The sequence below is a fragment of the Halichoerus grypus genome, chromosome 12, assembly GCF_964656455.1.
Source record: "Halichoerus grypus chromosome 12, mHalGry1.hap1.1, whole genome shotgun sequence".
NCBI classification, from domain to species: Eukaryota; Metazoa; Chordata; class Mammalia; order Carnivora; family Phocidae; genus Halichoerus; species Halichoerus grypus.
Window position 1 is genome coordinate 61226179 of NC_135723.1, and position 27745 is coordinate 61253923.

The 27745-nt window shown below is 40.8% G+C and overlaps 1 protein-coding gene across 1 annotated transcript in view; it reads left to right on the forward strand.

The window, feature by feature from the left end:
* PLEKHA8 (pleckstrin homology domain containing A8) overlaps positions 1-20227 on the forward strand; it is a 79724-nt gene extending 59497 nt beyond the window's left edge. The window contains exon 14 of the mRNA XM_036074478.2: positions 20016-20227. Within this exon, the coding sequence (XP_035930371.1) occupies positions 20016-20159 (144 nt within the window). The 3' untranslated portion in view covers positions 20160-20227. The remainder of the gene's footprint in view (positions 1-20015) is intronic.
* The last annotated feature ends 7518 nt before the right edge of the window (positions 20228-27745 follow it).

Genomic DNA, 27745 nt, shown 5'->3' on the forward strand with positions numbered 1-27745 from the left:
GAGAGAGAATCTGGAGCAGACTCCCTGCTGAACGGAGAGCCTGACGCGGAGCTGAATCACATGACCCTAAGATCATGACCTGAGCCAAATCAAGAGTCAGATGCTTAACCAACTGAGCTACCCATAATTGGTGACCAATTTAAAAAAAAAATTTTTTAATTAATAAAATTGTGCTTTGGGTTTTTTTTTTTAAGGATAAATAAGACCACATCACAGAATCTCCATCCCCTAAAACCTGACAAAATGAACTACCAAAATAAGTAAAAATTTTAAAGGTGAAAATCAGTTAAAAAATTTCACAATTGCTTGCAATGAAGCAAGAGAAGGAACCCGACCTTGTCATTAAGCCCTAAACATCAAAAGATGATCACCAAAGAAAAAGACCAGATTTTCTGGCAAGAATGAAAAGGAATCCTAATCCTGCCACCCCATTGGTGGAATTTGCAAAATCCAGAATTCTCATTAAAATCTCAGGTTTTAGAAAGAAACTGATAGGAGAGTTGGGTCAAGATGAGTAGACATCTCTTCCTTCCTCTAAGTGGGGCTGGCGTGTGTGTGTGTGTGCGTGTGTGTGTGTGTGTGTGTGTGTGTCAGGGGAGGAGGGAGTTGTTGCTGGAGAGAGATGGGTGAAACAAGGGACAGGAACAAGCAGCCCATCCCTGAATTAAGACAAAAAAACGCATCCCAAAGGTCTCCTTCCCCATGGTACAATAGCTATGTCTCCTCACCATTTGGAATTCACCGTGGTACAGGACTTGATGCAAGTATCAGAAGACAGAGCGGAGTCCAATCCCGCCAACAAAAATGTGTACCCACAGCTCGTCCTTTCTTCTGCATGCAGACACAGACAAGCAGGTTGGTTTGACTGGTCCGCCCTGGTAGGCTGTACTGGTCATTAAAATATCAAAATACTTCCATATCAGGAGGTAAATGACCACTAGCTGAAGTATCTTCCACTGCTCTGGCCACCCCAGCCCCTCTCACAAGATACCCCCCAACTCCAGACACCCCCCCCCGCAAGCAGTCTGGCAACTAAAGAAGTAACACGTTGGCCCACCACGGAGCCTTCGGGGGGCCCCTGCCCCAGAGCTGTGGCTGACCTCTCTTCTGCTTGCTCACTGTCTGTGTCATGCCGGCTGTTAAGGACTCTGATATCATTCATGCCAGAAAGTACACAGAACAGAAGCCCACAGACGAGAATCATTGTCAGATAAGATGGGAAGTGTGCCAAGGGAAATGCACCAACAGTATACCAAAGCAAACGAACGGTCTGCACAGAGCCTCCACCTTACATGTGAGCAAGTTTAAATAAAACGACCCGGTGACTACACAAATGCACAGCCAGCAAAAGGAGCGGCAGGGGGAACAGATGAAAGCAACTGGGAAGAAAAGCTAACCTAAAAAACAGGTATACTGTGTTCTCAAAAGAACATGAATTCAATAAGACGAGACCTGATATATGAGCTGATTAAACAACAGAATGAAATAAAAAGGCAGATTGCAGAGCTCAGAAAACAACTTGGCCAAAATAACACTATTCTAGAACAAATAAGTGAGTTAGAAATAGCAAGAAACGTGGTTGAAAACGGGATAACAAGGGAGAAAAGGCTTGAGAGGGCTGCAAAGACCAAAATAATTCTTGAGAGAATCATTGTAGGAAGACAAAACTAATCTAGCATGTATATGCATAATTGGTGACCAAGAAAAGACACGAAGAAAGTATTAAAAGATAGAATTCAGGAAAGTTCTCCTGAAATGAAGGAATGAGTCTTCCGATTGAAAAAGTGTCCTATATTCTAGGAAATCTGACAGAAAGCCCTTAACACTAAAACATAACCTGATGGAGTTAATGAACTTCAAGAATGAAAAAATTGAGGCAGAGAAAGCAAGTCATCAAAAGGTCTTAAACTTCTTTACCACAAGATTCAGTGCCAGGAGGTAATAGAGAAATGTCTCCAAAATTCTAAGTAGGAAAGAGTGACTAAGTATATGGTCACCAGCCAAGTTGTCAAATACAATGTCAAGTACTCGGGCATGCAAGAGCTCAGGGAACACAACATCCGCAAGCCCTTTTTTTTTTTTTCCCTTATTTGAGAGAGAGAACACAAGCAAGCACGAGCAGGGGGAGAGGCAGAGGGAGAGAGAGAAGCAGGCTCCACACTGAGCAGGGAGCCTGATGCGGGATTCGATCCCAGGCCTGGGATCGTGACCTGAGCCCAAGTTAAGCAACCAACTGAGCCACCCAGGCGCCCCCGCAAGCCCTTCTTAAGGAAACCTTTTGATAGGAGAGTCTAACCAAATAGCTCAATGAGGCAAAAGGGCTGGTGGTGAGCATTGAATTTATATAAAGAACCAAGACCAAACTGGGAATGATAGATAACAGGTTGTACATATTATAAGCCTTAATAATATAACTAATATAATATAATACAATATAATATAACTAATAAACTAAAACTAAAAAATAATATAACTACTAATAATATAGTAAATTGGGGGTGGGGAAGGAAAATATAAGACTGTCAATCTCTTATTTTCATAGCAGAGAGTTGATATTGTCTAAAAAAACAAAAAAAAATATGACTAACCTCTTTGTTGGCAACTTTTTAAAAAATAAGCTTGAATAGATTTTTTTTTTTTTTTTTTTTAAGATTTTATTTATTTATTTGAGAGAGAGAGAGAATGAGAGAGAGCACATGAGAAGGGGGAGGGTCAGACGGAGAAGCAGACTCCCTGCCGAGCAGGGAGCCCGATGCGGGACTTGATCCAGGGACTCCAGGATCATGACCTGAGCCGAAGGCAGTCGCTTAACCAACTGAGCCACCCAGGCGCCCCGCTTGAATAGATTTTTAAATAGCTGTTGGGGAAAAAACTTTAAGTTTAGTAATTGCTTCAGTTTACTTTGGTTTCTTGTCTTAAATGCAAGCAAATTAGCTGAGTGCTATTTTTTTTTAAATAAATGTAATTAGAAATAAATATGTTAAATAAAAATGAGCATAAACCTATGTTTATAAAAAGATCCTGTAGGGGCGCCTGGGTGGCTCAGGCGTTAAGCGTCTGCCTTCGGCTCCGGTCGTGATCCCGGAGTCCTGGGATCGAGCCCCGCATCGGGCTCCCTGCTCGGCGGGAGGCCTGCTTCTCCCTCTCTCACTCCCCCTGCTTGTGTTCCCTCTCTCACTGTGTCTCTATCAAATAAATAAAAATCTTTAAAAAAATAAAAAGATCCTGTATCCTTTTATTTCTGTCTGCATAAAAAGTCAGAAATGATATCCAACTAAATAAAGTTAATGATGGTTATTGTTAGATGGGTATTGATTTTGTTTTACTCTCTTTTTGTACTTTATTTGCTTGATTTTTATTTGAGAACCATGCTTTTTATTTTAAAATAAAGGGAAGGTATTTTTAAAGCAAGTTTAAAAGCACTGTGTAGTGTAGATGGACACCTGGTTTATGCTGCTCCTTGTAATGACATTTGCTTTGTAACTCCTAGTAAGATACTTTAAGTTTTTAACTTAATCTCACCACTGTTTTTTTTTTTTTTTTTTTTTTTTTTTTTTTTTTTTGCACTGGTTATTTTTCACTCATGAGCCACTCTCCCTTTAGGCACACAAAGATATTACTCATCTAAAACTCCCATTTTATGCAACTCATAAATGTTGTATTCTTTTGAGGCTAACCAGAAAAATCAACCACCAGGATGATACCTAGTGACTGGCCCAGTACATCTGAAACAAATGAGAAGATGGAAAAAGAGGCCATTTGGAGCGGCTGACAGTAAATCTCACGAGAGGAAGCCAGAAAGACTCAGCAACATAGGAATTTTGCACATGCCTTGGCTGCAGTCCATCGGAGGAGCTGAGAGGTTTCTATCTCTGTGCCTCTGTGAGTTTGGAAATAAAATGTCAACCCCTCCCCCGCCCAAGTGAAGTGCTGGCCAGTAGAGCTATGCCATGCCAGTCGGGGTGCCATGTGGCACCCTGACCTCGGGCCTCCAGCCCTGGGAGAAATAAACGTCTGCTGTTTAAGCCGCGCGGACTGTGGCATTTTGTTAGAGCTGCCCGAGCTGATGAAGACAGTCGCTTTTCTCTCGGGTTACAAACTGGGATGGCACGAGAATGACTCATCCGCAGCCTGCCCTCCCTTGTCTGCACTGGGAGGTGATGAGGGCAACAGAGGAGCTGAGAGATGGCAGCACCGAGGGGCGGAGAGCAAGAGCAAGAGAGAATGTGGGGTGCTGGATCAGACCCTGCCTGGGGCCAGCTCCACAAGTAATACCTCCCCCTTTATTTAGATCTAATTGGAATTAACCTGTCACTTGTATCTGAGAGAAGCTTGAGAAACTTTTTTTTTAAGATTTTATTTATTTGACAGAGAGAGACACAGCGAGAGAGGGAACACAAGCAGGGGGAGTGGGAGAGGGAGAAGCAGGCTTCCCGCGGAGCAGGGAGCCCGATGCGGGGCTCGATCCTGGGACCCTGGGATTGTGACCTGAGCCAAAGACAGTCATTTAACCGACTGAGCCACCCAGGTGCCCCGCCTTGAGAAACTTTTAAATAAATCTGAGACATTTGCCTTTGGCCGGATTTTCGTATTTCTCTCTCGATGCTTTCCGCCTCCACAGAATATATGGACGTGTTCTTTTGTGGTTAACAGAAGAAAATTGAGCATCATGCCGAAACGGGAGCCGCCTGGGGTCCAATTCCGTCCGAAGGATTTGGTACCGCTGCAGCACCAGGACGCTAGTGTAGGCTGCCACTAACACCATTAATACGTAACGAACTGAGACTTGGAGATGTCGCTCCGACTGGCCCAGCAGCATGTGTGTGCGAGGTGCAACGGAGACGTGAGGCCACGCGGGCTGCCCCCGGGGCCCCCCTCTGACCGCTGCATGTGTGATGTGGCCGCCGAGACTCTGGGACCGGCCAGACCCAGGGTCACTTCCCAGTCCTGGCACACCCCACCTGCCGGGCTCTAAGTGTGCTCCTTACCTTCCTTGAGCTTCACTTTCTGCCCTATAAACGAGGAGACTGCACGCCCTGCTCAGAAGATCCTTGCAAGAACTGAATGAGGCCGCGTGTGAAAATCACTTGGCATGTTGTCTCACTCACCTGGACAGGCTCGGTGGTGTTTTCATCGTGGCCCACGTTCAAAGCTCCTCTGCACATGGGGGGTGCTCCCCCTTTGTACAGGTCCTTCTGCACCCTTCTCATCCTCCTGGGTGTGAGGGTGGAAGCTGCACGGGACTTGGAATGGACAGATCTGGATTCTGGTCCTGCCCTTGCAGTTTGCAGTCTGGGCCACCTTGAGTGAACCATTTATCCTCTGGAGTCTTTGTTTCCCCATCTATATGACTGAGATGGTGTCGTTGAGCGTTGCGTGAGGTGAACGTGTTTCTAGCGCGTGGCACTGTGCTGGCACATCAGAGATGATGGGGGAGTGGTTAGAGAAGGTCCCTGTTTCCTTCTCAGCTCACACCAGCTGCACCTCAACACCAAGGAACTTGCATCCTCGGGAGGGACATCTTTAGACTGTTCATAAACGCCATCACTTATATTATGCTTCAGGCTTTTTAAGTTCCTTTTAGTTGATTGGATTTAATCTTACTCAGGATTGGCAGGAGAGGAAGTTTCTAGTAAAAGAATATTATTTAAAAATCTCGCATTTTAGAAAATAAGATATTTAATCAGACACCAAAACAGAGGTCTCTAATAATACAGCTTCTTGCCAGTGCCCACATTGTAAGACTGACTCTGTGTTTCCACGCCCGGGCAAGAAACAAAACGCTGCATACCCATGGTATTCAGGCATTGTGATAGGTGCCTCGCCGACACAGAAATGACTCAGATACACTTCCTGATCTCCAGGAATTCGTAATCTAGGAATGGAGATAAGATGTGTTCTTGAATAACTGTGCCGTAAAACAGAATGTAATACACGTTCTATAAGAAATATAAACAGGGTGCCTGGCTGGCTCAGTAGGTAGAGCATGTGACTCTTGATCTAGGGGTTGTGAGTTCAAGCCCCATGTTGGGCATAGAGCTACTAAAAAGAAAGAAAAAAAAAGCGTAAGTAAAATGCCTTAAGAGCCCAGAGCAAGGAGTACATCTTTTTAGATGAGGGCATAGGACAAAGGCTTCCTAGAGAGGGTGGCAGTGAAGTTGAGGACTAGGAATGGTGTGCCAGTGAGCATTCTTTTGGTTGCAAGTGACTGGAGACCAGACAAACACTATCAGCCAACTCACCTCACTGACATGTGTAGAACATGGCATCTGTTTGCAGAATACACATTCTTTTCAAGTACACGTGGGACATCCACCAAGTTAAGCCATATGCTGGACCATAAACCATTTAAAATCCCTGATGTGAAGAAAGATTCTGGGAAGATAAGAGTGTAATAGTGCAGTCTCTGAACTCTCACGTGAGAACAGAACAACTAGACAGCAAAACCAAAAGTTCATGAACAGCTACAAAATGAGGTGTATTCATTCCCTAGGGCAATAGCAAGTCACCACAAACATGGTGGCTTAAAACAACAGTCATTTATTCTCTCCGTTCTGGAGGCTAGATGTCCAAAATCAAGGTTGTTAGGTGGGCCATGTTCCCTAGGCTCTAGGGAAGAATCGTTCTTTACCTCGTGCTGGCTTCTGATGGTTGTCAGCAACCCTTAGTGTGCCTTGGCTTGTGGCAGCGAAACTCCGATGTCTGCCTCTGTCTTCACATGGCTTTTTCCTGTGTCTCCAAATCCCTCTCCGTATAAGAATACCAGTCATTGGATTTAGGGTCCATCCTTACTCTGTATGACCTCATCTTAACTTGCTTATATATCTGCAAAGACTCTATTTCCAAATGAGATCACATTCACAGGTACCAGGAATTAGAATTTAACTGTATCTTTTGGAGGGACACAATTCAACCTGTAACACTAGGTGGCAATATACCTAAGAATATGGTAAGGAAGGCTTTCCTGCAAGATCAGGAACAAGGTAGGGATGTTTGCTCTCAGCACACCACTCCTATTCATGAAGCAATGGAGTAGGGCAAGAAAAGAAAAGAAAACATATACAGATTGAAAAGGAAGAAATAATACCTTTTATCTGCAAGTGATATATGTAGAAAACCCTAAGGACTCTACAAAGACTAATAGAGTTAATAGCCGAACTTAGGATGCTTATAGGACACAAGATCAGTATATAAAAATAAATTGTATTTCTACATACTAGCAAAAAACAGAAAATGAAATGTAAAAAATAATGCCACTTAAAATATTATAAAATCTATAAAGTAATCAGGAATAAATTTAATAAAATATGTACCAAACCTCTACACTGAAAACTATATAACGTATCTAAGACCTCAAATAGATTTTTAAAGGTATGCCACGTTCCTAGGTTAGAACATCTGATAACAATAGGATGTCTCTGATATGTTGGTTGGTTGTTTTTTTCACTCCACCAAGCAATTCTCCAACAGCAGCTGGGTGTCCTACAATTCAACTCAATTCAGTGCTGCTACTATCTACCCACAGAAAGCATCAGATTCCACCAGTTAAGGGCTCAGTCCTACAGGATTGCCAACCCCCCTTCAGATGCCACTCACAAGTCCAGGTTGTGTTACGGGTCCAGCTGTAGCTCAGAGATTCCCACAGCCTCCTTCTTGAGCTTGATTAGTTTGCTAGAGTGATTCACAGAACTCTGAGAAACATCTTCCGACACTAAACAGCTTATTATAAAAGGATATAACTCAGGAAGAGCCAGATGGAAGTGATGCATAGGACAAGGTACCCGAGAAGGTGCAAGGATCATCCATGTCCTCTCCAAGTGTATCCTCTCCCAGCACTTCCCTGTGTTCAGCGCAAAAGGTCTCTGAACCTCATCCTTTTGGGTCTTTTATGGAAGCTTTGTTACTGATTAAATCATCGGCCATTGGTGATTGTACTCCATCTCCAGCCCCTCTTGCCTCTCTGGAGGTCAGGGGCAGGTACTGAAAGTTCCAACCCTCTAATCACATGGTTGGCCCCCTAGCAACCAGCCCCTGCCGTAAGTGCTTTCCAAAAGTCATCTCATTAACATAAAATCAGGTGTGGTTGAAAGAGATTTGTTATTAATATTAAAATGCCTTAATCACTCTTACAATTTAGGAAATTCCATGGGCTTTATTATCTCTGTGCCAGAAACAGAAGACCAAATATAAATTTATTCTAATTTGTAGTACCACAATATCATTTATTCCAAAATTCATCTAAAGATTCAGTGCAATCCCAGTAAATATACCAGCATGTGGATATGACCCCAAAGGCATGAACAACAAAAGAACAAAGAGATAAATTGGACTTCATCAAAATTTAAAACTTTAGTGCATCAAAGACAGTGTCGAGAAAATGAAAAAATAAACCTAAGAATGGGAGAAAATATTTATAAATCATATATCTGACAAGGGACTCATATCCGGGATATGCAAAGAACACGTAACTCACAAGACTAACAATCCAATTAAAAAATGGACAAAAGAGAAATTCTCCAAAGAAGATACACAATGGCCATTAAGCACATGAAAAGATGCCCAACATCATTAGTCATTAGAGAAATGCAAATCAAAGCAACAGTGAGATCCCCCTTCACACCTACTAGAATGACTATCATGAAAAACAAAACAGAAAACAGAAAATAACAAGTGTTGGCGAGAATATGGAGACAATGGAACCTGTACATTGCTGGTGGAAATGTAAACTGGCCCCACTGCTATGGAAACAGTTTGGCAGTTTCTCAAAATTAAACATAGAACTACCATAGACCCAGCAGTTCTGCTCTCAGGCATAGACCCGAAGGAGTTGAAAGCAGGGGCTTGTAGAGACACTTGTACGCCAATATTTATTGCAGGTTATTCACCATAGCCAAAAGGTAGAAATAACCCAAGTGCCTATCAACAGATACATTGATAAACAAAATGTATGCCTATAAAAAGAATGGATTATTCAGCTATAAAAAAGGAATGATGTTCTGATACAGCCTATCACAGGGATGAATCTTGAAAATATTATACGAAATGAAATAAGCCAGATACGGGGCCCCTCGGTGGCTCAGTCGTTAAGCGTCTGCCTTTGGCTCAGGTCATGAGCCCAGGGTCCTGGGATCGAGCCCCGCATCGGGCTCCCTGCTCGGCAGGGAACCTCCTTCTCCCTCTCCTACTGCTCCCCCTGCTTGTGCTTTCTCACCCTCTCTGTCAAATAAATAAATAAAATCTTAAGAAAGAAGCCAGATACAAAGGATGTATACTGTATGATTACAGTTATATGAAATATCTAGATTAAGCAAATTCATAGAGACAGTCGATTAGAAACTACCATGGTCTGGGAGGAGGGAAAATGGAGAGTTACTGCATACTGGGTACAGAGTTTCTGTTCGGGATGATGAAAATGCTCCAGAACTAGATATTGATGATGTTCATACTACGTTATGGATGTACTTAATGCCACTGAATTGTTTACTTAAAAACTATTAAAACAGCAAATTTATGTTACATGTATTTTACCGTAATCTTTAAAAATTAATAAAGTAATATGCCAAAAATCACTTGTGAATTGTATAATTTGAATTATATACTTGAATTTTACACTTGCACACTTTAAATGGGTAAATTGTGTTTTATCTCAATAAAACTGTTAGGGGGAGAAAAACACTAGTAGGATTTTGTAGAAAGTGATGAACTAATCCTAATGTTTATGTGGAAATGGAGAGGACCTAGAATAACTGAACAATCTTGGAAGTTAACACGTTGAAGGACTTATATTAGCTTAATTACAAGATCTTCTATAAAGGTGTGGTAATCAAGATGGTATGGTATAAAGATCTGTGGAACAAGAGAGAGTTCAGAAATAAACCCAGACTTATACAGTCCAATAATTTTTGGTCAAAATACCAAAGTAGTTCAGTGGTGAAAGGAAGATCTTTTCAACAAAATGTTGAAAGGAACAAATGCCTGTCTATATGGGGAAAAAATGAACCTCGACCCATATCCCACACCACACAAAAAATAATTCAAAATAGATCATATAACCAAGTGTAAAAGTAAAAAGTCTAAAGGTTCTACAAGGAAACATAGGGCAATATCTTTGTGAATTTGGGGTACACAAGATTTCTTAGGACACAAAAGCACTAATTATAAATGTATGTAAATCATATTCAGATTTAAAAAATTAAGTAACAGTCATGTTCTCAGGAACAACAAGGTTAAAAACAGCAGGGCCAATATTGCAAGCAGCGAGTTCAAAACAAGGTATTCCCACACATCAGTTAGGAAATTACACGAACACCTTAGGGAAAGTTACAAAGGATATGACCAGTTAACTCACAGTTGAGAAAATACAAATTGGATTAATAAAGGGAGGTGGCTCGGCGCCTGGGTGGCTCAGTCGGTTGAGCATCTGCCTCTTGATTTTAGCTCAGGTCATGATCTCATGGTCCTGGGATGGAGCCCCATATTGGGCTCCATCCTCCACACCAAGTTGGCTTGAGGATTCTCGCCTTCTCCTTCTGCCCCTCCCCCAGCTCTCGAATAAATAAATAAATAAATAAATCTGTAAAAAGGGGGGGTGGTGAGCATGGTTTCTTATGTTCACTGGCCATTTGGGGTTCTCCCTCTGGGTATTGCTGATATTGATACTGTTCATCATTTTTCTCTTGGATTGTTCCTTTTCTCTTGAATTCTAATTATATTGGTTATATGAGTAGCAAATATCTTCTCTTGGATAGTAGCTTGTCTTTTCACTTTGTATCTCATGACTTTTGTTATAAAACAAGTTTTTAATTTTAATATAATCAAATGTATCAGTGTTTCCTTTATGATTAGGGCTTGTTGCTCTAATTTGGTTTGGGTTGGTTTGGACATTTGGTTTGGCTTAGAAAATAATTCTGTATGCAAATATCACTAAAACATCATGGGATATTCTTCCCAATAATTTTGTAAATTTTCACCTTTAGGTCTTTAAACCATCTGGAAATTATTTGTATATGGAGTGTGGTTTGGATTAATTTTTTTTTTTAAGATTTTATTTATTTATTTGACAGAGAGAGACACAGCGAGAGAGGGAACTCAAGCAGGGGGAGTGGGAGAGGGAGAAGCAGGCTTCTGCGGAGCAGGGAGCCCGATGCGGGGCTCGATCCCAGGACCCTGGGATCATGACCTGAGCCGAAGGCAGATGCTTAACGACTGAGCCATCCAGGCGCCCCTGGATTAATTTTATCTTCTCTTTATGGACAACTACTTGTCACAGCACCATTGGGGCTATTCTTTTCCTGTAAGTTAAATGCCACTGCTGCCATATGTAAATGAGTTTAATTCTAGGCTCTGTTCCATTCCATTTGCCTAATTGTCTCTGTCTGGGCCAATACCACGCTATTATTTAAAGAAATTGGTATCTGTTTGGAATCTGTTCCCTCCATTCTATTCACACACCTCTTGTGTGTTTGTTCTCTTAAAAAGTGTTTTGATTATTCTTCACCCTTTAATTTTCTGTATGAATTTATGGATCATCTTATCAAGTTCTGAAACATACCTTGTTAAAATTTTTATTATAATTATACTAAATTTATTAGACTGATTTGGTGGTTACAAATTATTACTGTTATTATAAAATTGCATCTTCCCATCAATAAATATAGTTTATATTTTCATCTATTTAGCTATTCTACTATGTTCTTCAATAAAGTTTTGTATTTTTATTTATAAAAGTCTTGTATACATCTCTTGTTACATTATTCCTAGGTATGTTATACTTTATTTTTGCCATTGAAAAATATATCTCTTTTAAAAATCACATTTTATAATTTTTGTTGCTGGTGAGTAACAATGTAACTGATTTTACATATCTGCTTTACACTCAACTTTGATAAACTCTTATTTCTAGTAGTTTGTAGATTCTTTTTATTTTTAAATTTTTTTCCTTTTCAATCTTTGTAACTTTTATTTCCTTTTTCTTGTCTTATCACACTAGTGAAATGTTCCAGTACAGTGTTGAGTAGAAGTTGTGGTAGAACAAATCATTGTGTTCCTGATCTCCAAGGGAGTACTTTCAACATTTCACAATTATATATGATTTTTGCTATATAATTTTGAAAATTGCTATAATTTTGGTAGCTACCATTAACCAGGCTAAGGAAGCTGCTTTTCTTTTCTAGTTTGCTATGAATATTAATTATGAAACAATGTTGCATATATTAAAAGGTTTTCTACATTTATTGAGATAATCATATGGTTTTCTCCTTTAACCAGTTAATATGGTAAATCTCACTAATAGACTTTTTAATTTGAACCATCTGTGCATTCCTAGGATGAATCCAACTTGGTAATGATGTATTTTTAATAGGCATTTCTGAATTCAGTTGACTAATGCTTTATTTAGGATTTTTGCATCTCTGTTTAGAAGTGAGATTAGCCTTTAATAATTAGTTTCTCATCCTGTCCTTATCTAATTTTGCCATCAGGATTATTTTTACTTCATAGAATGAAGTGGGCAGTGTTCCCTCATTTTATATTCACTGGAACAGTTTGTTTAAGATAACGATTATATGTTCTTTGAAGTTTGGGTCTGACTGGTAAAATCTTCTGAGCTTAATGGGTTGTTTTATTTCTTTCTTTATTTTTTTTTTTTGAGGGAGGAGGGTGGATTTTAAAACTTCTGATTCAATTTATAAATGTAACCAAAATTCTATTTCTTCTTGAATAGTTTTATTGTTATATTTTCCTTAAAAACTGCATTGTGTGTATGTTTTCAAGTTACTGGTTATGAATGTCAAGTAGAATTGTGCACAAGTGACCCTGAGAGCTTACTCTGGGTAGGCTGGGCAAGAAGCTAGCTAGTCCCGGCCCCGCCTTCTCCTCGAGGGAGAGGCTGTACCCAAATTCAGCTTCCCACAGGACCAGGAGCCCCCTTCCTTTGGCTCCCCACAGCACCCGCCCCCAGGTCTCCAGGTGCTGGACAACTGGTTTTCTCAGCAACTGCTATAAATGTCACTCTGTGAAGCAGTCTGTTTGCCTCCCATTGACAAGCTCGTCACCCAGGTCCTGACATGACTCCTTACTGTGATAGGAGGACAGTGACCCACATATCTTGTCTCGTCTTGCTGGCCCTTGTGTTGTCGTTTTCCCCCCAACAGAGCCTGTTCCTTATCTCAAACTGTGTCACATTGTGGAATTCATCCTGAGCCCAGACACCTGACAGGTGGTGACGGTGAAGGAACCTACCTTGCACAGCACTAGTACATAATTATCCTTAGTATTATGATTACATCTCCACTGTTTTGTAGTTTATATTCCATGTGTCAGTTCTACTTATTTATCTGTGCCTCCTCACTCCTTTCCTCTTTCTCTCTGATCCACTGCCTCAAGTACACTAAAGGTTTGCCGTGGTGGTTTTTTACTTATCTTTTAGAGTGATTTCATATTTACAGAAAAGTTGCAAAGATAATCCAGAGTTCCTATATAACCTTCAACTCATCTTCCCTAATGTTAGCAACTCACCTAACCATGAACATTTGTTAAGAAGTTAACTTTAGTACAATTACCTTAGTACAGCACTATTAAGTACAGTACAAACATTATTCAGATTTTTACGAGTTTTTTCACTAATGCCTCTTTCCTGTTCCAGGATCCAATCTGGAATACCACATTGCATTTAATGTCATCTGACTTAATTTTTCAAAATGCAATTGTATTGGGTAAAATTTATACACCATAAAATTTACCCATTTAAAGTGTACAGTTCAATGGTTTTTATTTATATTTACAAAGTTATACAATCCCCACCATAGTCTAACTTTAGAACATTTGCATCACCCCCAAAAGAAGCCCTGTACTCATTAAGCAGTCACTCCCCATTCCTCCCTCCTCCAATCCTAGGCAACCACTGATCTGCTTTCTGTCTTTATGAATTTTCCTATATTGGGCCTTTCATATAAATGGAATCATATGCTATATGGTCTTTTATGACTGGCTTCTTTCATTTAGCATGTTTTTGAGGTTCATCCATATTGTAGTGTATATCAATACTTCATTCTGCTTTATTGCTAAAAAGTACTCTGTTGTATGGATATACATTTTGTTTACCCATTCATCAGTGGTTGGGCATTTGGGTTGTTTCCATTTTTTGGCTATTATGAATAGTTCCGCTATGAGTATTCATGTACCAGTCTTAGTGTGGCACATATTTTTTCATTTCTCTTGGATGTATACCTAGGAGCAGAGCTGTTTAGTCCTATGGTAACTCCATGTTTAACATTTTGAGGAACTGTCCAACTGTTTTCTAAAGTGGTCACACCATTTTTTTAATCCACCAACGTATGAGGGTTCCAATTTCTCCACATTCTCACCAGCAATTGTTATTACCTGGGTGGTTTTATTTTTAATTATTATAGATATTTTTATGGGTGTGAAGTGGTATCTTGTGGTTTTGATGTGCATTTCCGTAATGACTAATGATGTTGAGTACCTGATCAAGTGCTTACTGGCCATTTGTGTATCTTCAAAAGAGAAATGTCTATTCAAATCCTTTGCCCAGTTTTTTTAGTTATTTATTTTCATATTATCGAGTTGTAAGAGTTCTTTATATATTCTGGATACAAGTCCCTTTTCAGGTATATGACTTTTAAATATTTTCTCACAGTCTGTGGGTTGTCTTTTCACTTTTTTGATGATATAATTTGAAGCACAAAATTTTTTTTAATTTTGATGAAGTCCAGTTGATCAAATTTTTTATTTTATTGCTTGGGCTTTTGTTATTATATCTAAGATCATGAAGATTTACTCCTGTGTTTTCTTCTAAGAGTCTTATAGTTTTAGATTTATAATCCATTTTGAGTTAATTTTTATATATGATGTAAGACAGGGGTCCAATTTCATCCTTTTGCCTGTGGATATCTAGTTGCCCTGGCACCATTTATAGAAAAGACTATTCATTCCCCATTGAGTTTTCTTGGCATCTTTGCCAAACTTCAGTTGACCATTAATGTCACAGTTTATTAATGCCACGCTGTCTTGATTTCTGTCACTTTGTAGTAAATTTTGAAGTTGGAAAATCTAAGTCCTCCAATTTCACTCATTTTCAAGATGGTTCTGGCTCTTCTATGTCATCTTATTTTCACTTTTTTTTTTTTTTTTGGTCTTGTGGTTTTTCTCTATTGCTTCTTGCTTCTTGGTTTTCTATTTTATTGATTTCTGTATTTATTTCTATATGTATTTATTTATTATTTCCCAGCTTCTACTTTTCCTGGGTTTGTCATATTTGTTTTATAATTGGAAAATGGACATTTCTCTTACTATTTTTCAGGCTTTCTTCTGTTCTAACATATACAGTTAAAGCCATGAATGACTCAAGTCCTACTTTGGCTCCATCCCATATGCTTGACTCTGTATTGTTGTCATTGTCTTTTGGTGCTAAATACATACTTCTGGTAAGGGTTCTTTTTTGATGCATGAACTCTTTAGAAATGAATTTTTATGTTTTTTGAGGCGTTATCTTTTCATTAACTAATTTCAAATGGTAGTACATTGTAATCAGAACACCTTGGCTTTTCTGGTGCACACCGAGTGAGGTAAATTATGTTGTTCAAATCTTCCTTAATCTATTTTTGTCTGCCACATTCTGAGCGTGACTTCATCTGTTTTACTACCTCAGTCTTGCAATTATGCTATGTGATTTGGTGCCCACAACAGGGGAACGGTTGAGTATTTCTGGGAAATTCCTTGCGTTTTCATTTTGCACCTTCTTACCCCTAAAAAATTTTAAAACTGTCATCTTTTTTTCTCAAATATCAACATAATTACACTGTCTTCTGGCTTCTGCTGTGGCTACTGAATAATGTGCTGCCAGTTTATAAAAATGTGTATTTATATGGTATCATTTTTTTGCCATTCCATTAATTTCAGTCTTTCTGAGTCATTAGATTTTAAGTGTGCCTACTGTGAACAGCATGTGGTTGGGGTTTTGTGTCTGATATTTGAGAGCCTATCTTTAAATTAATGGATTTAGAACATAGATACATACATACGTGTGTGTGGGTGTGTGTTATTTATTGTTTCTGCTGACTGTCATGGAGAATATTTCCTTCTGCATCTCACCATTGTTGCTTGTGAGCTCATCTTCACAGGAGTCTGTTTTCTCCGTGAGAAGCCCCTGTGGCCTGAGTTTTGGGTGTATCCCTCAAGAGCTGTTTTGCATTTGCCCCCAGAGAGGGGGCATACCTGTACCACCTTTTTGGTCATTGATCATCATGTTCCTGGATCATCTGCAAATTTGAACCTCCAAGGTTGGGGTAAAACAGATCTGGAGATTTGCTTTCTCAGATGGACATTTTTCCCACCCAAGCAGAAGCACACAAATACCTTTTTGTCTCTCTATGCCGGTGGATCAGTGTTTTTCCTAATCTACTCTTCTGGGAAAGCACAGCCCTTTAAAAACTGCTTTATTCGGGGATCCCAGACCTAACATCACTTGCAGCAGCATCTCACACCCTACCCCTAACTTTCCTCTTTGTTGCTGACATGCTTAGGCCTTCCTTTCTCTCTTGCCAGTTCATTCACACATTTAAAAGAATGTTTGCTGTATTGTAGCAAGCGTTTCTAGGCAATGTGGCAGGAGAGTTTTTAGATTCTTTTTTCCTCTCATCTTACGAGAATTGGAGCTCTCATTCCACCCTTTTAAAAAATATGATGTTAATCATTTTCTCTTTATAAGAATAATAAAAAATCAATGACGTGTATACAAGTGTTAGGAGGAGGGGCGCCTGGGTGGCTCAGTCAGTTAAGTGACTGCCTAGCTCAGGTCATGATCTCAGGGTCCTGGGATCAAGTCCTGCATCGGGCTCCCTGCTCAGCAGGGGGTCTGCTTCTCCCTCTGCCCCTCACCCACCCCACTCATGTTTTCTCTCTCTCTCTCTCAAATAAATAAATAAAATCTTTAAAAAAGTGTTAGCAGGAAAATGTAAACTACTTGTCATACCACCACCTAAAAGTGACCACTGTATAATATATGTGCTTAGATACAAACACACATATATGTGTATGTATGTATGTTCATATTACACAGCTGTATTCGTGTGTGTCCATCTGTTTATTGCTTTTTTCACCTGATATTGCATTAGATTTTCATTATATCATTTAAATTCATTAAACTTACTTTTTGATATCCTTCGACCTAGAAATGAAAACTAGAATACCTACTTTAAGAGCCCTATAATCCTAATTCATTTTTGCCACTGACAAATGATTTGCATTTAAACCAAGGTAATGTAACTCTCCCACAGAACTGATTTTCATTGACTGTTCTGAATAACTAGTTATATTTGAATATATTTGCTGCAATCCAATCTTAGACGCTCCCCCTTCTAGGTTTCTTATTGAAATTGCTCTCTCAGTGAAGGTTGGAATGTCTGAAGCGGCCCCCCAACATAGTTGCTATATATTACTAGCAAGACTCTCCCTGCCGGGGTATAACGATGATCCGAAACCAAAGTTGGGGAATGACAAGTATGCTTGATGGAATGCCATTCCCCTCCTCGCCTTCTAAAAGTAGGCTGGCTTCGGGAGAACGGGCATTGTGTTCCACTTGGCCTTGCAAATGTAGGTCTAACTTTGGCATAGCCTTTCCAACTGCCCTCCCAGCATCCATGCCCCAGCTGACATGATTGTGGAAGGCAGGCTGCACATTACAGAGGAGAAAATCCTGGAAACTGTAAGGGGCAGGCGGGGTCGAAGGATGGAAAGCATTCTTGGGAGACCAGGGTTTTCACCTCACGGCAATCAAGAAATCAAGTCACACTCATGCAAGAAGAAATACACATTTCCTGGGCCCTCCCCAGTTAAGTCACTGCTATGACATGTCTCCGCCAAATGAATTTCAGTTCCAAATTAGGTTCTTGAAACTCAAATTAGTTCCAAGTTAGATTCGTTGTATTTACAGTAGAAACAATAGTCTTAGAACCCAACACTTTTGATTTCCATCAGCCAGGATTTATGAGGGAAAACAGCATTTTAAGTTTCAAAAGGCTGTCCCCTAAAAAGACCAGTGCACAAAGTCTTTGTGGTAAACAGGATATTAGAAATAAATTAGAGGGGCGCCTGGGTGGCCCAGTCGTTAAGCGTCTGCTTTTAGCTCAGGTCATGATCCCAGAGTCCTGGGATCGAGTCCCACATCGGGCTCCCTGCTTGGCCAGAGGCCTGCTTCTCCCTCTCCCACTCTCCCTGCTTGTGTTCCTGCTCTCACTATCTCTTTCTCTCTCTGTCAAATAAATAAATAAAATTTTTTTTAAAAAAAGAAATAAATTAGAATAATAATTGGACAGCTTGGGGCGCCTGGGTGGCTCAGTCGTTAAGCGTCTGCCTTCGGCTCAGGTCATGATCCCAGGGTCCTGGGATCGAGCCCCGCATCGGGCTCCCTGCTCCACGGGAAGCCTGCTTCTCCCTCTCCCACTCCCCCTGCTTGTGTTCCCTCTCTCACTGTGTCTATCTCTGTCAAATAAATAAAATCTTTAAAAAAAATAATAATAATTGGACAGCTCTATTTCCTGCAGATTAAAGATTGCCCAGACTTTAGTCAAAAATATCTTTTTATTAAAAAAAAAGAAGATACAAAAGACTCGGATGCTGGTGAGTTCCTAAGAGGGGCACAGAAATGTCTGTCAGTGGCCAAAGAGCTGTGGAGGGCAGCCATGCAGAAGAAGGTGGGTGGAGGGCGGCCTGCCAGGACTTGGCGAGCTGGGGAGCTGGGATGGCTGGAATTCATCACGTCTCAGTCACACCTCTCTTCAGGGGGATGGGCACAGACTAAATGCTTCCCCTGAAGCCAGGGTGTAACAATATGGAGAGCCGGAAATGTGTGAGAATATCCTGAATTGAGTGAAACCTAAAAGGCCTGGAAAATGCCAAAATGCCTGAGTTTACCTAGAGCTACCTGAGTGCTTTTCTGCCAGCAGGTGGAACGAGGGCTCAAAATTCAATTGTGCTACAAGAAAATAAAGTTCAACCGCTTGTGCATTTGAGTTCGTGGCCTATGAAAGTCTTGCCCACCAAACGCTGAGGAGCAAAATAAGGGAGTTGATTATAAGCATGCAGGTGGGTGTCCCGTGGAATCCAAGGGGAAAAGTGTGAGCTGGACTCAGAAAGGACTAGAAATGGGAACTGGCAAGTCATCGAGCTCCTTAGCTCCCATTCTGCTTCTCTCTGCATATCCACTTCCCTCTTCTCTCTTTGAGCATCAGCTTTCTCCAATACCCCCATCCATACGCCAGAATATAGTGGCATCTAGATCTTAAGTTATGTGGCAGTTCTAGCCATATACAGATTCTAACTTTGTGTCTCTTGGTCTCAATTCCAAATTCTTACACAAGAATCTAAATGGCCCACTTTAGCCCCATGTCTATCTCCCTCAATTCAATCCACAGTGACTCAAGGGGCAGTGGCCAGGGGTACAGGGATGACTGCAGGGGTCCATCACTCTGATTCAGACCTCAGTCCCCAGGGAGCCAGAGATGGTTGTGAGCTGGGAAGACACCCCAAAAGATGATGACTTCTCATTCACTGTGAGGCTTATGCCTCACGTTCCCCACCTACAAAGTAAGAGGAAGAATATCTATAACATCCCTACTTCTAGTGAAGGCAAAGGGAACTCATGTACTGACTTCTCTTCACATACCAGCCACTGTAGTAAGTTAACCGAGTTATCTTAGCTGCTCCTGGAAACAACCCTAGGAGATGGGCAGTTTTATTTCTTTTTAATAGATAAGGGAATTGATGCTCACTGAGTTTAAATCTCCTAGCTGGTCAGTTGCAGAGCTCAGCTGTGAACAGAGACACCACCAGGGCAGCAGCAGGGCAAAGGGCTGTTAGTAAGACTGAGAGGACATCTGGAAGCTGTGCATTACACTCCCAGCTATTAGTAAATTGCATGGGACAGTATCTTACACGTAGTAACTGCTCAGAATTAAAAGTCTCATTAACGAGAGCACCCGACCCTTCAATTACAGCAGAAGTCTTATCATCATGGAGTGTTCAGCTCACATTTATTTACCAGACACTTCTGGGAAGTGGGCACCCATCTGCCTGAAGAGGCTTCTGCCATTGGGGCGCGTGGGTGGCTCAGTCTAAGCATCTGCCTTCGGCTCAGATCATGATCCTGGGGTCCTGGGATCCAGCCCCATTTCGGACTCACGGCTCTGCGGTAAGCCTGCTTCTCCTTCTCCCTCTGCTGCTCCCCCTGCTTGTGTTCTCTCTCTCGCTGTGTCTCTCTCTGTCAAATAAATAAATAAAATCTTAAAAAAAAAAAAAAGAGGCTTCTGCCAAGACACATTTGATTAAAAATGAAAAGAGAGATGCAAACAGCAGCAGATACCTGTTTTAACTGTAATTGATGTTCAGCCGCCATTTGGTGCAATGGATCAGAGAGGTTCTAAAGCTTCCATTGCTGCTCCTTGTTGAGGTGTGAATGTCCCAGCTTCCTGGGCCTGTTTTCACAGCCTTTAGAATGTGCTCTGATCTGCTGACCTCCTGAAGCTAAATAGAACTCTTTTTGATTGGTGCTGAGCAGATACACAGAGCTCAGGCTCTCTTTGTAAATGTTTGCTGAATGAAAGGTTTGTCAACCAGTAATGATTAATCACCTACTGTATTCTCAGCCCTGAGAATGTGAAACCTCTAAGATAACAGTCCATGCCTCTGGGAACAAACAATTTTCTCTGTACAATAAAAAAACCTAAGAACCTAAGTAGTAGGGAAATGCAAATCAAAACCACAATGGATACCTCTTCATACTCACTAGGATAACTATACTCCAAAAAAAAAAAAAAAAAAAACACATGGGTAATAAGTGTTGGCAAGGATGTAGAGAAATTGGAACCCTCATACATTGCTGGTGAGAGTGTAAAATGGTACAGCCGTGGTAGAAAACAATTTGACAGTTCCTTAGTAAGTTAAACATAGGATTACCATGTGACCCAGCAATTCTACTCCCACCTGGGTATACACCCAAAAGAAATGAAAGCAGGGTTCAAATAAGAGCTCACACACAGATACTCAGAGCAGCACTATTCACAACAGCCAAGAGCTGGAAACAACCCAAATGTCCATCGGCTGATGAATGGATAAACAAAACGTGGTTTTATTTATATATACTACAGAATATTATTCAGCCATAAAAAGTCATGTAGTCCGGATACACGCTCCAACACAGACAAAAACGCTGTGCTAATTGAGAAAAGCTATCTACAAAAAACCACATGTTCTATGATTCTGTTTCCGTGAAATGTCCAGATTTATTTCTTTATATGCACAATGTATACATTTATATTTCTGTACCGAGAAATGTAAAAGCTATGACCAGACATGAGAATGTCAATGTCAAACGCCCTGTGGTTCTGCCTGGGCATTCCATCAGGTGGCCTTTCCTCTAGGAGGTGGAATCAGAACACGTGAGCCTGGGAGCTACTGTTAGAAATTGGTGCACCTGCTTATTCTAATTGGGTTCAGAAAAGAAATACCACCAGATCCATACGTTGATATATCAGTAACCTCATTGCCAAATATATACATAAATCTTACAAGACCCTAAAACTATTTATGTTTTATACTTTGGGTTACACTTCCCACTGTGTTTTTTTAAATACTGTTATTATGACTCATATGCAGTTTCCTATACTCTATGAATCCACCCACTTCCAAGAAGATTGTTTAATCATGTTCATCTGTCTTCAAGCCTTATAGTTGGGAAGTTCTTTTTTTTCCTTTTTTTATTATTAAGGTATAATCGATAGATAATCTTATGTTAGTTTCAGGTACACAACATGATTTGGTATTTGGATATATTGCAAATGATCACCACAGTATGTCTAGTTAACATCTGTTGCCACACACAGTTACAAATTTTTTTCTTGTGATGAGAACTTCTAAAATCTACTGTCTTAGCAACTTTCAAATGTACAATACAGTATTATTAACTATAGTCACCATGTTGTACTTATATCCCCAGCACTTACTTATCTTATAGCTGGAAGTTTGTACTTTTTTTTTTTTTTTTTAAGATTTTATTTATTTATTTATTTATTTAAGAGCGAGAGGGAGTGAGTGAGTGTCCTGCCCTTGGGTTCTATGAAATTCTCTGGATTTTTATCAAAGTTCTCTTGGCATTTTATTCTGTTGCCTAAACTAGCATGAATGAGTTTCTGTTATTGATGAACAGAAGACCATTGCCTAAGACTGCTAGAATCTACTTCTCTATATTGTTTTGAGCCCCAAAACAAAAGAATAGACCTTGACTCTTTCTGAATTAATGAAATGCAGTTATAGACATTCAGATCTGGAATCATCTAACCCAAACCATTTATCTTATAGATGAAATAGTGGCGTGTGAGGAAGTGAAATCACCCAGACCTTTCCACTGCATCATGAATCTCAACTGCACTCTGTTTAACAGCTACTTTCCCTGCATCATAGCTGAGGATACACACACGCTCCCAGGCCAGGCTCGGGCAAAGCTCGCTGTGCTGTCATCGGGATCATCATATCTCATAAGAGATCAGTCTGTAATATGATGACAGCAGCTTCTGGTTTAGCAAATTACCTGGATACACGCCTTTTCCCAGAGGAAATCTACACCCTCATAGGAGTTCTGGAGTAATGCTGTTGGGACCCCTTTCTAGAAGATGAGCTATCTAATCGTGTCCTAACAAGCCTCAACAGACAGATTAAATAGAAGCAGAACTATAATCTTTATCAGAAATGGAAAAGAGAAAAATGTTAAAACAACTGTTTTGCCACCTTAAAGTCTGTGTTTCTCTCTCAGCAGCACCAGTGAGATATTGCTGAAAAGGAAGTTTTGTGTGTTTTACTGAAGGAAGGCAACACAACTGCTTAGAAATAGGGAGTGTGAGAAACCATTTTAGTTGAAAGTAAGGGCAGGGAGGGGGAATGATTGAACAACATAGAATATTGAAATGTCTTGGAAAAAAAAACTTAAAAAATAACCTCAAACTGTTTGTTTCTTTGACATATATAAAAGGAAAATATCTACCAGGTGAGTTTGATCAGATAGACATGTTTTGAAGGCAAATGTAGCCAAATTGTGTAACCCAGAGCTTCCTCGAATTTTAGATGCACACTTTTTAGAGGGTAACAAAAAAAGAAGTGATTTTGGAAAAATTTAAGATTGACAGAATCAGAAACAAAATTTGGAATGAATTTTCCTGGCCAGAGGGCAGGAATGCTGGAGCAAATCTTTCTCCTGAGCCTGATGGGATATTTGGGTCACAGTGACTCATTTATGTAGATTTTTTAATTTTTGCTGATCTTCCAATTTAACTTTTTTTTTTTCAAACTCTAGTTGCAATGAAACAAACTTTGGCACATGTGTGTCTACCCTCCATCCTCCCCAGCCCGCTGCCCGGGCGTCCCTTCTGAGTGTCTTGGGAAGGAGAGGGGACAGCTCTCATCCCTCCTGGGTTACCCTCTCCAGATCCTGGGCTCCTTTGACCTACTCCATCACCATGGTGACAAATCACACACTTCTCTACTGTCCACCACCTCCTGAACCTTGGAGTCAACTGTCCCTCTTGATACCGTGTGACTGCCATGGGCTCAGAGGATGAATGTGGAACCAGCCCCACTCCCCTCCCTGCCTGATTCCTCATAGCATAGAACCGTGGATGAAGCAGATTGGCTAGAGGGGAGGGCTCATTAAATGGACTTACACTGTGGGAGTAAATAAAAGGTAAAATTATATGGTAAAGTCAGCCATACTCACACTGGAATAAAAGCCACAGAGGACTTCGAACAGGGGTGGGTGGAAGAGTCGGCTTGAGCAGGAGAATCTAGGGTGTTCTTGGCAATTCCAAATTGGGCTCCTGAGACCTCCCAGCCAGCATGGGGTTTGCATATGCCTTCTCGTCTTACCAACACACATCTCCCAAAGACAAACAGCAGTTCAGAGATAGAAGTCGGGCTTCGAGCTTCGTATAAAGAAAAGAAACATTTCTCTGCATGCAATGAGCGCTACACAACTCTCCACCCACCGATGGGGATATGTTTTCACCTTCCCTCTGCTTCCAGAGGCAGAACAAGAAGGGGGCTTCAGGAGACCCTAATGTTTCTTCACCCTCAGGCTACATGAAAGACCTGGCTGAGGTTCTGGAATGACCACTGTCCTGTACCTGGAGCCTGAATACATCCCTACATGGGAGGCCTCCCAGGACGCTATCCAAATGCGTGGGAGGCAGAGTGATTTATCATCTTCTGGTCCGAGCAACTGACTTTCCAAGTTGCATTAGGGAAACTAAGGTTCAAGCGACCTGTGTGGATGCACTTTCCAGGACTATTTGCACTGCTTTATGTGCACATCCCTTCCGTTAATAATAATAAGGGTTGCTTCAGCCTTGGGCAAGACTTTTCTCTCTAAATCTGTAGTTCTCAAAAAGGGGCAGTTTTGCCCTCCAGGAAACGTTTGGTGATGTTTGGAGACATTTTCAGTTGTCACGAGCTGGGGGGGCTTGGGGGAGAGGCTGCTGGCCTCTCTGGGTAGAGGCCAGGGATGCTGGTAAATACCCTACGACACACAGGCAACTCCCCACAAGAAAGAATTACCCAGCTCCAAATATCCAAAGTGCTGCTATTGAGAAACTCTGCTCTAAGTGCTTGGAAAAAACGAGGTTTTCCTTCATCTGTGACCACTATTCACTAGCTACTCACCCTCATGTCACTCCTGAATTTTACTTTTAAAATTCATCAGCCAGGGGCACCTGGGTGGCTTAGTCGGTTAAAAGTCAGACTCTTTATTTTGGCTCAGCATGATCTCAGGGTTGTGAGTTCGAGTTCTGTGTCGGGCTCCCTGTTCAGCAGGGAGTCTGCTTCTTCCTCTCCTTCTACCCCTCCCCCTCTGCTCATGCTCTATCTCTCTCAAATAAATAAATTCTTAAAAAAATTCTTCAACCAGTCTTCCTACAAATCATCTTCCAGAAGCAGATTAAGAGTGATAAATGGCATTTACTGAGTTCTTACTGTGTGCCAGGTTCTGGAACAAGGAGTTTACATACTTTATGTCACTATTGTCCCCATTTTTCAGAAGAGAAAATTGAGGCTCCAGGCAATTGAGTAAGTTGCAAATGTCTATAAAACTGAAAATCTCAGAGGAAATCAATCCAGAATTCCAAAGTTTCTGCTCTTTAACTCAATGCCTTTCTTTCTTTCTTTCTTTTCTTTTCTTTTTCTTTTTTTTTTTTAATAAGCTCTAAGCCCAATGTGGGGCTCGAACTCATGATGGCATGATCGAGTCACATGCTCCACCAACTGAGCCAGCCAGGCCTCCTCACTCAATGCCTTTCTAAGGAAACCAGCAGTATTCAATTCATTAAGCAATTGCTTTATATGCAGAATTCTATTTTTCATCATGAGAATTTTTCTTCTTCTGACAAAAAGTATTTGTTACATAAATATGACTTCGTAATTATGGTCATCCATCATCTAGAACAAACTTCATAGATAGATTTAAAAGCACAGGTATTTTTTAAACTCCCTCCTTTCCAAGAAAATTTATGTATTTTATATATTTTTTTAAGATTTTATTTATTTAGGGGCACCTGGGTGGCTCATTTGTTAAGCATCTGCCTTCGGCTCAGGTCATGATCCCAGGGTCCTGGGATTGAGCTCCGCATCGGGCTCCTTGCACTGTGGGGAGCCTGCTTCTCCCTCCCCCTCTGCCCCTGCTTGTGTTCCCTCTCTGTCTCTCTCTGTCAAATAAATAAATAAAATCTTAAAAAAAAAAAAAAGATTTTATGTATTTATTTTTGCGAGCGAGCGAGAGAAGAGCACCACACGAGAGCATGAGCAGGGGGAGAGGCAGAGGGAGAATCACACTCTCCGCTGAGCAGGCAATCCCAGACGGGGCTCGATCCCAGGACCCTGGGATAATGACCTGAGCCAAAGGCAGACGCTTAACCAACTGAGCAACCCATGCGCCCTATATTTTATATATTTTAGTCTCAAATTTAAGGAATCTTTTCATTTTTGGAACTTTCAGACTAATGCATATAATGCTTTCAATGGCAGAACCAGAAGCTTGCTCTATCCTGAGATGCCTGTATTAAAAAAACAAAGGAAAAAAAGCAAATTTTGTAACATTTACAAAAGCATATTGAAATTTTTTTTATTCACCTGCCTGTCTCCTCCCTTGTCTTGTGTACTGGTTTTCGAATGCTACATAACAAATTAAAACAAACTTAGCAACTTAAAAAGCAGCCATTTATTAGCTCACAGGTCTGTAAGTCAGGAGTTCCTGCACAGCCACTACGGAACGGTGTTCTCTGCTCAGGGTCTCTCAGGGGTTACATCATGGTGTCAGTCAGGCTGACTTCTCATCTGGAGACTGCAGAAAACCCACTTTCAAGCTCATTGAGGTTATTGGCAGAATTCAGTTCCTTGAAGTTGTAAAACTGAAGGAAGTCTCATTTCTTTGCTGACTGTTGGCCAGGGTTGCTCTCAGCTCCTAGACTCGGCTGCGTGGTCCTTGCCAGATGGCCCCTTCCATCTCCAACATCATTAGTGGAGAATCTCCCTGATGATGAATCTACCTCATGCTTTGAGTCTCTCTCCAGGAAAAGCCCAGTCCCTTTTAACGTCTCACCTGATTAGGCCAGGCCCACGAGGACAATCTCCCTATCTTAAGGTCAATTGATTTGAAATCTTAATTACATCTGTAAAATCCCTCACAGCAATACCTTGATTAGTGTCTGAATAATTGGGAGAAGGTGCGTGTATATCAAGCAGGCATGGAGCTTGGGGATCAACTTAGAATCCTGCCTAGTTTATAGTCTGTAAATTCCTTGGTGGCAAAAATTGGGCCTTGTATGTCTGGTACCCAATGGATGCTCCATAAATGTTCACTGAACTAAATTGTTTTAAAGGAATTGGGAAATTCTGAAGTCAGGAAATTGTTACATGGGAGCATTAACTTCCAGGTGAGGACAACTCCCATCAGGAAAAATATAATAGGCAGTGCTCAGAATGCCTTTGGGCTGATCACCATCCTGACCCAGTCTGCCTCTACCAAAAGATTAAGTGGAGTTTCTACTTTCAGTATGGGAATGCAGCTGCGATTTAGTAAGGGAAATCAAGGGAAAAAGAATCCCTATCCCAGAAATGTACAATAGAACAATTTTCCAGAATCACACCCATTCTATTGAGTAAAGGGTGTGTTCAGAGGGTTGATGGTGTCATGAGCTTACCTAGGCTAGTCTGCCAGCATTTTCAGGGTGGAACTACACATTATTCATATTTATATCCCTAGGGCTAGCACGGTGCCCGGTTCAGAAGACCAACTTTAAAGACAAAAGCTGATTGAACGCTTGTAGAATGAGTGCTATTTAACGTGTCTCTGCTAGTAGTCATTCAATTCCTGTGGGCGAGGGCTCTTCCAATGCATTTTTTGCAATCCGGCAATGCCTGTCCCATTCCTGGCAACCAGTGAGCATTCAACAGGTGCAATCATGGGGCTGTGTACACTTGTACACTTATGTACTTTCTCCTCTCCAAACTAGTAGATGGTCATTTTAAGTTATGCAATATGAATTGAAGGTGAATAATATTCAAGCTAGTGGTCTTACTAGGCTTATTTCTAAGAAATATTCAGCTTTATGGTCACCCCCCCCCAAAAAAAACCCAAAAGCTTTCATCTTCCTTTCAAATGGATACCATATCAGTGTCTAGTAAATGTATTTAG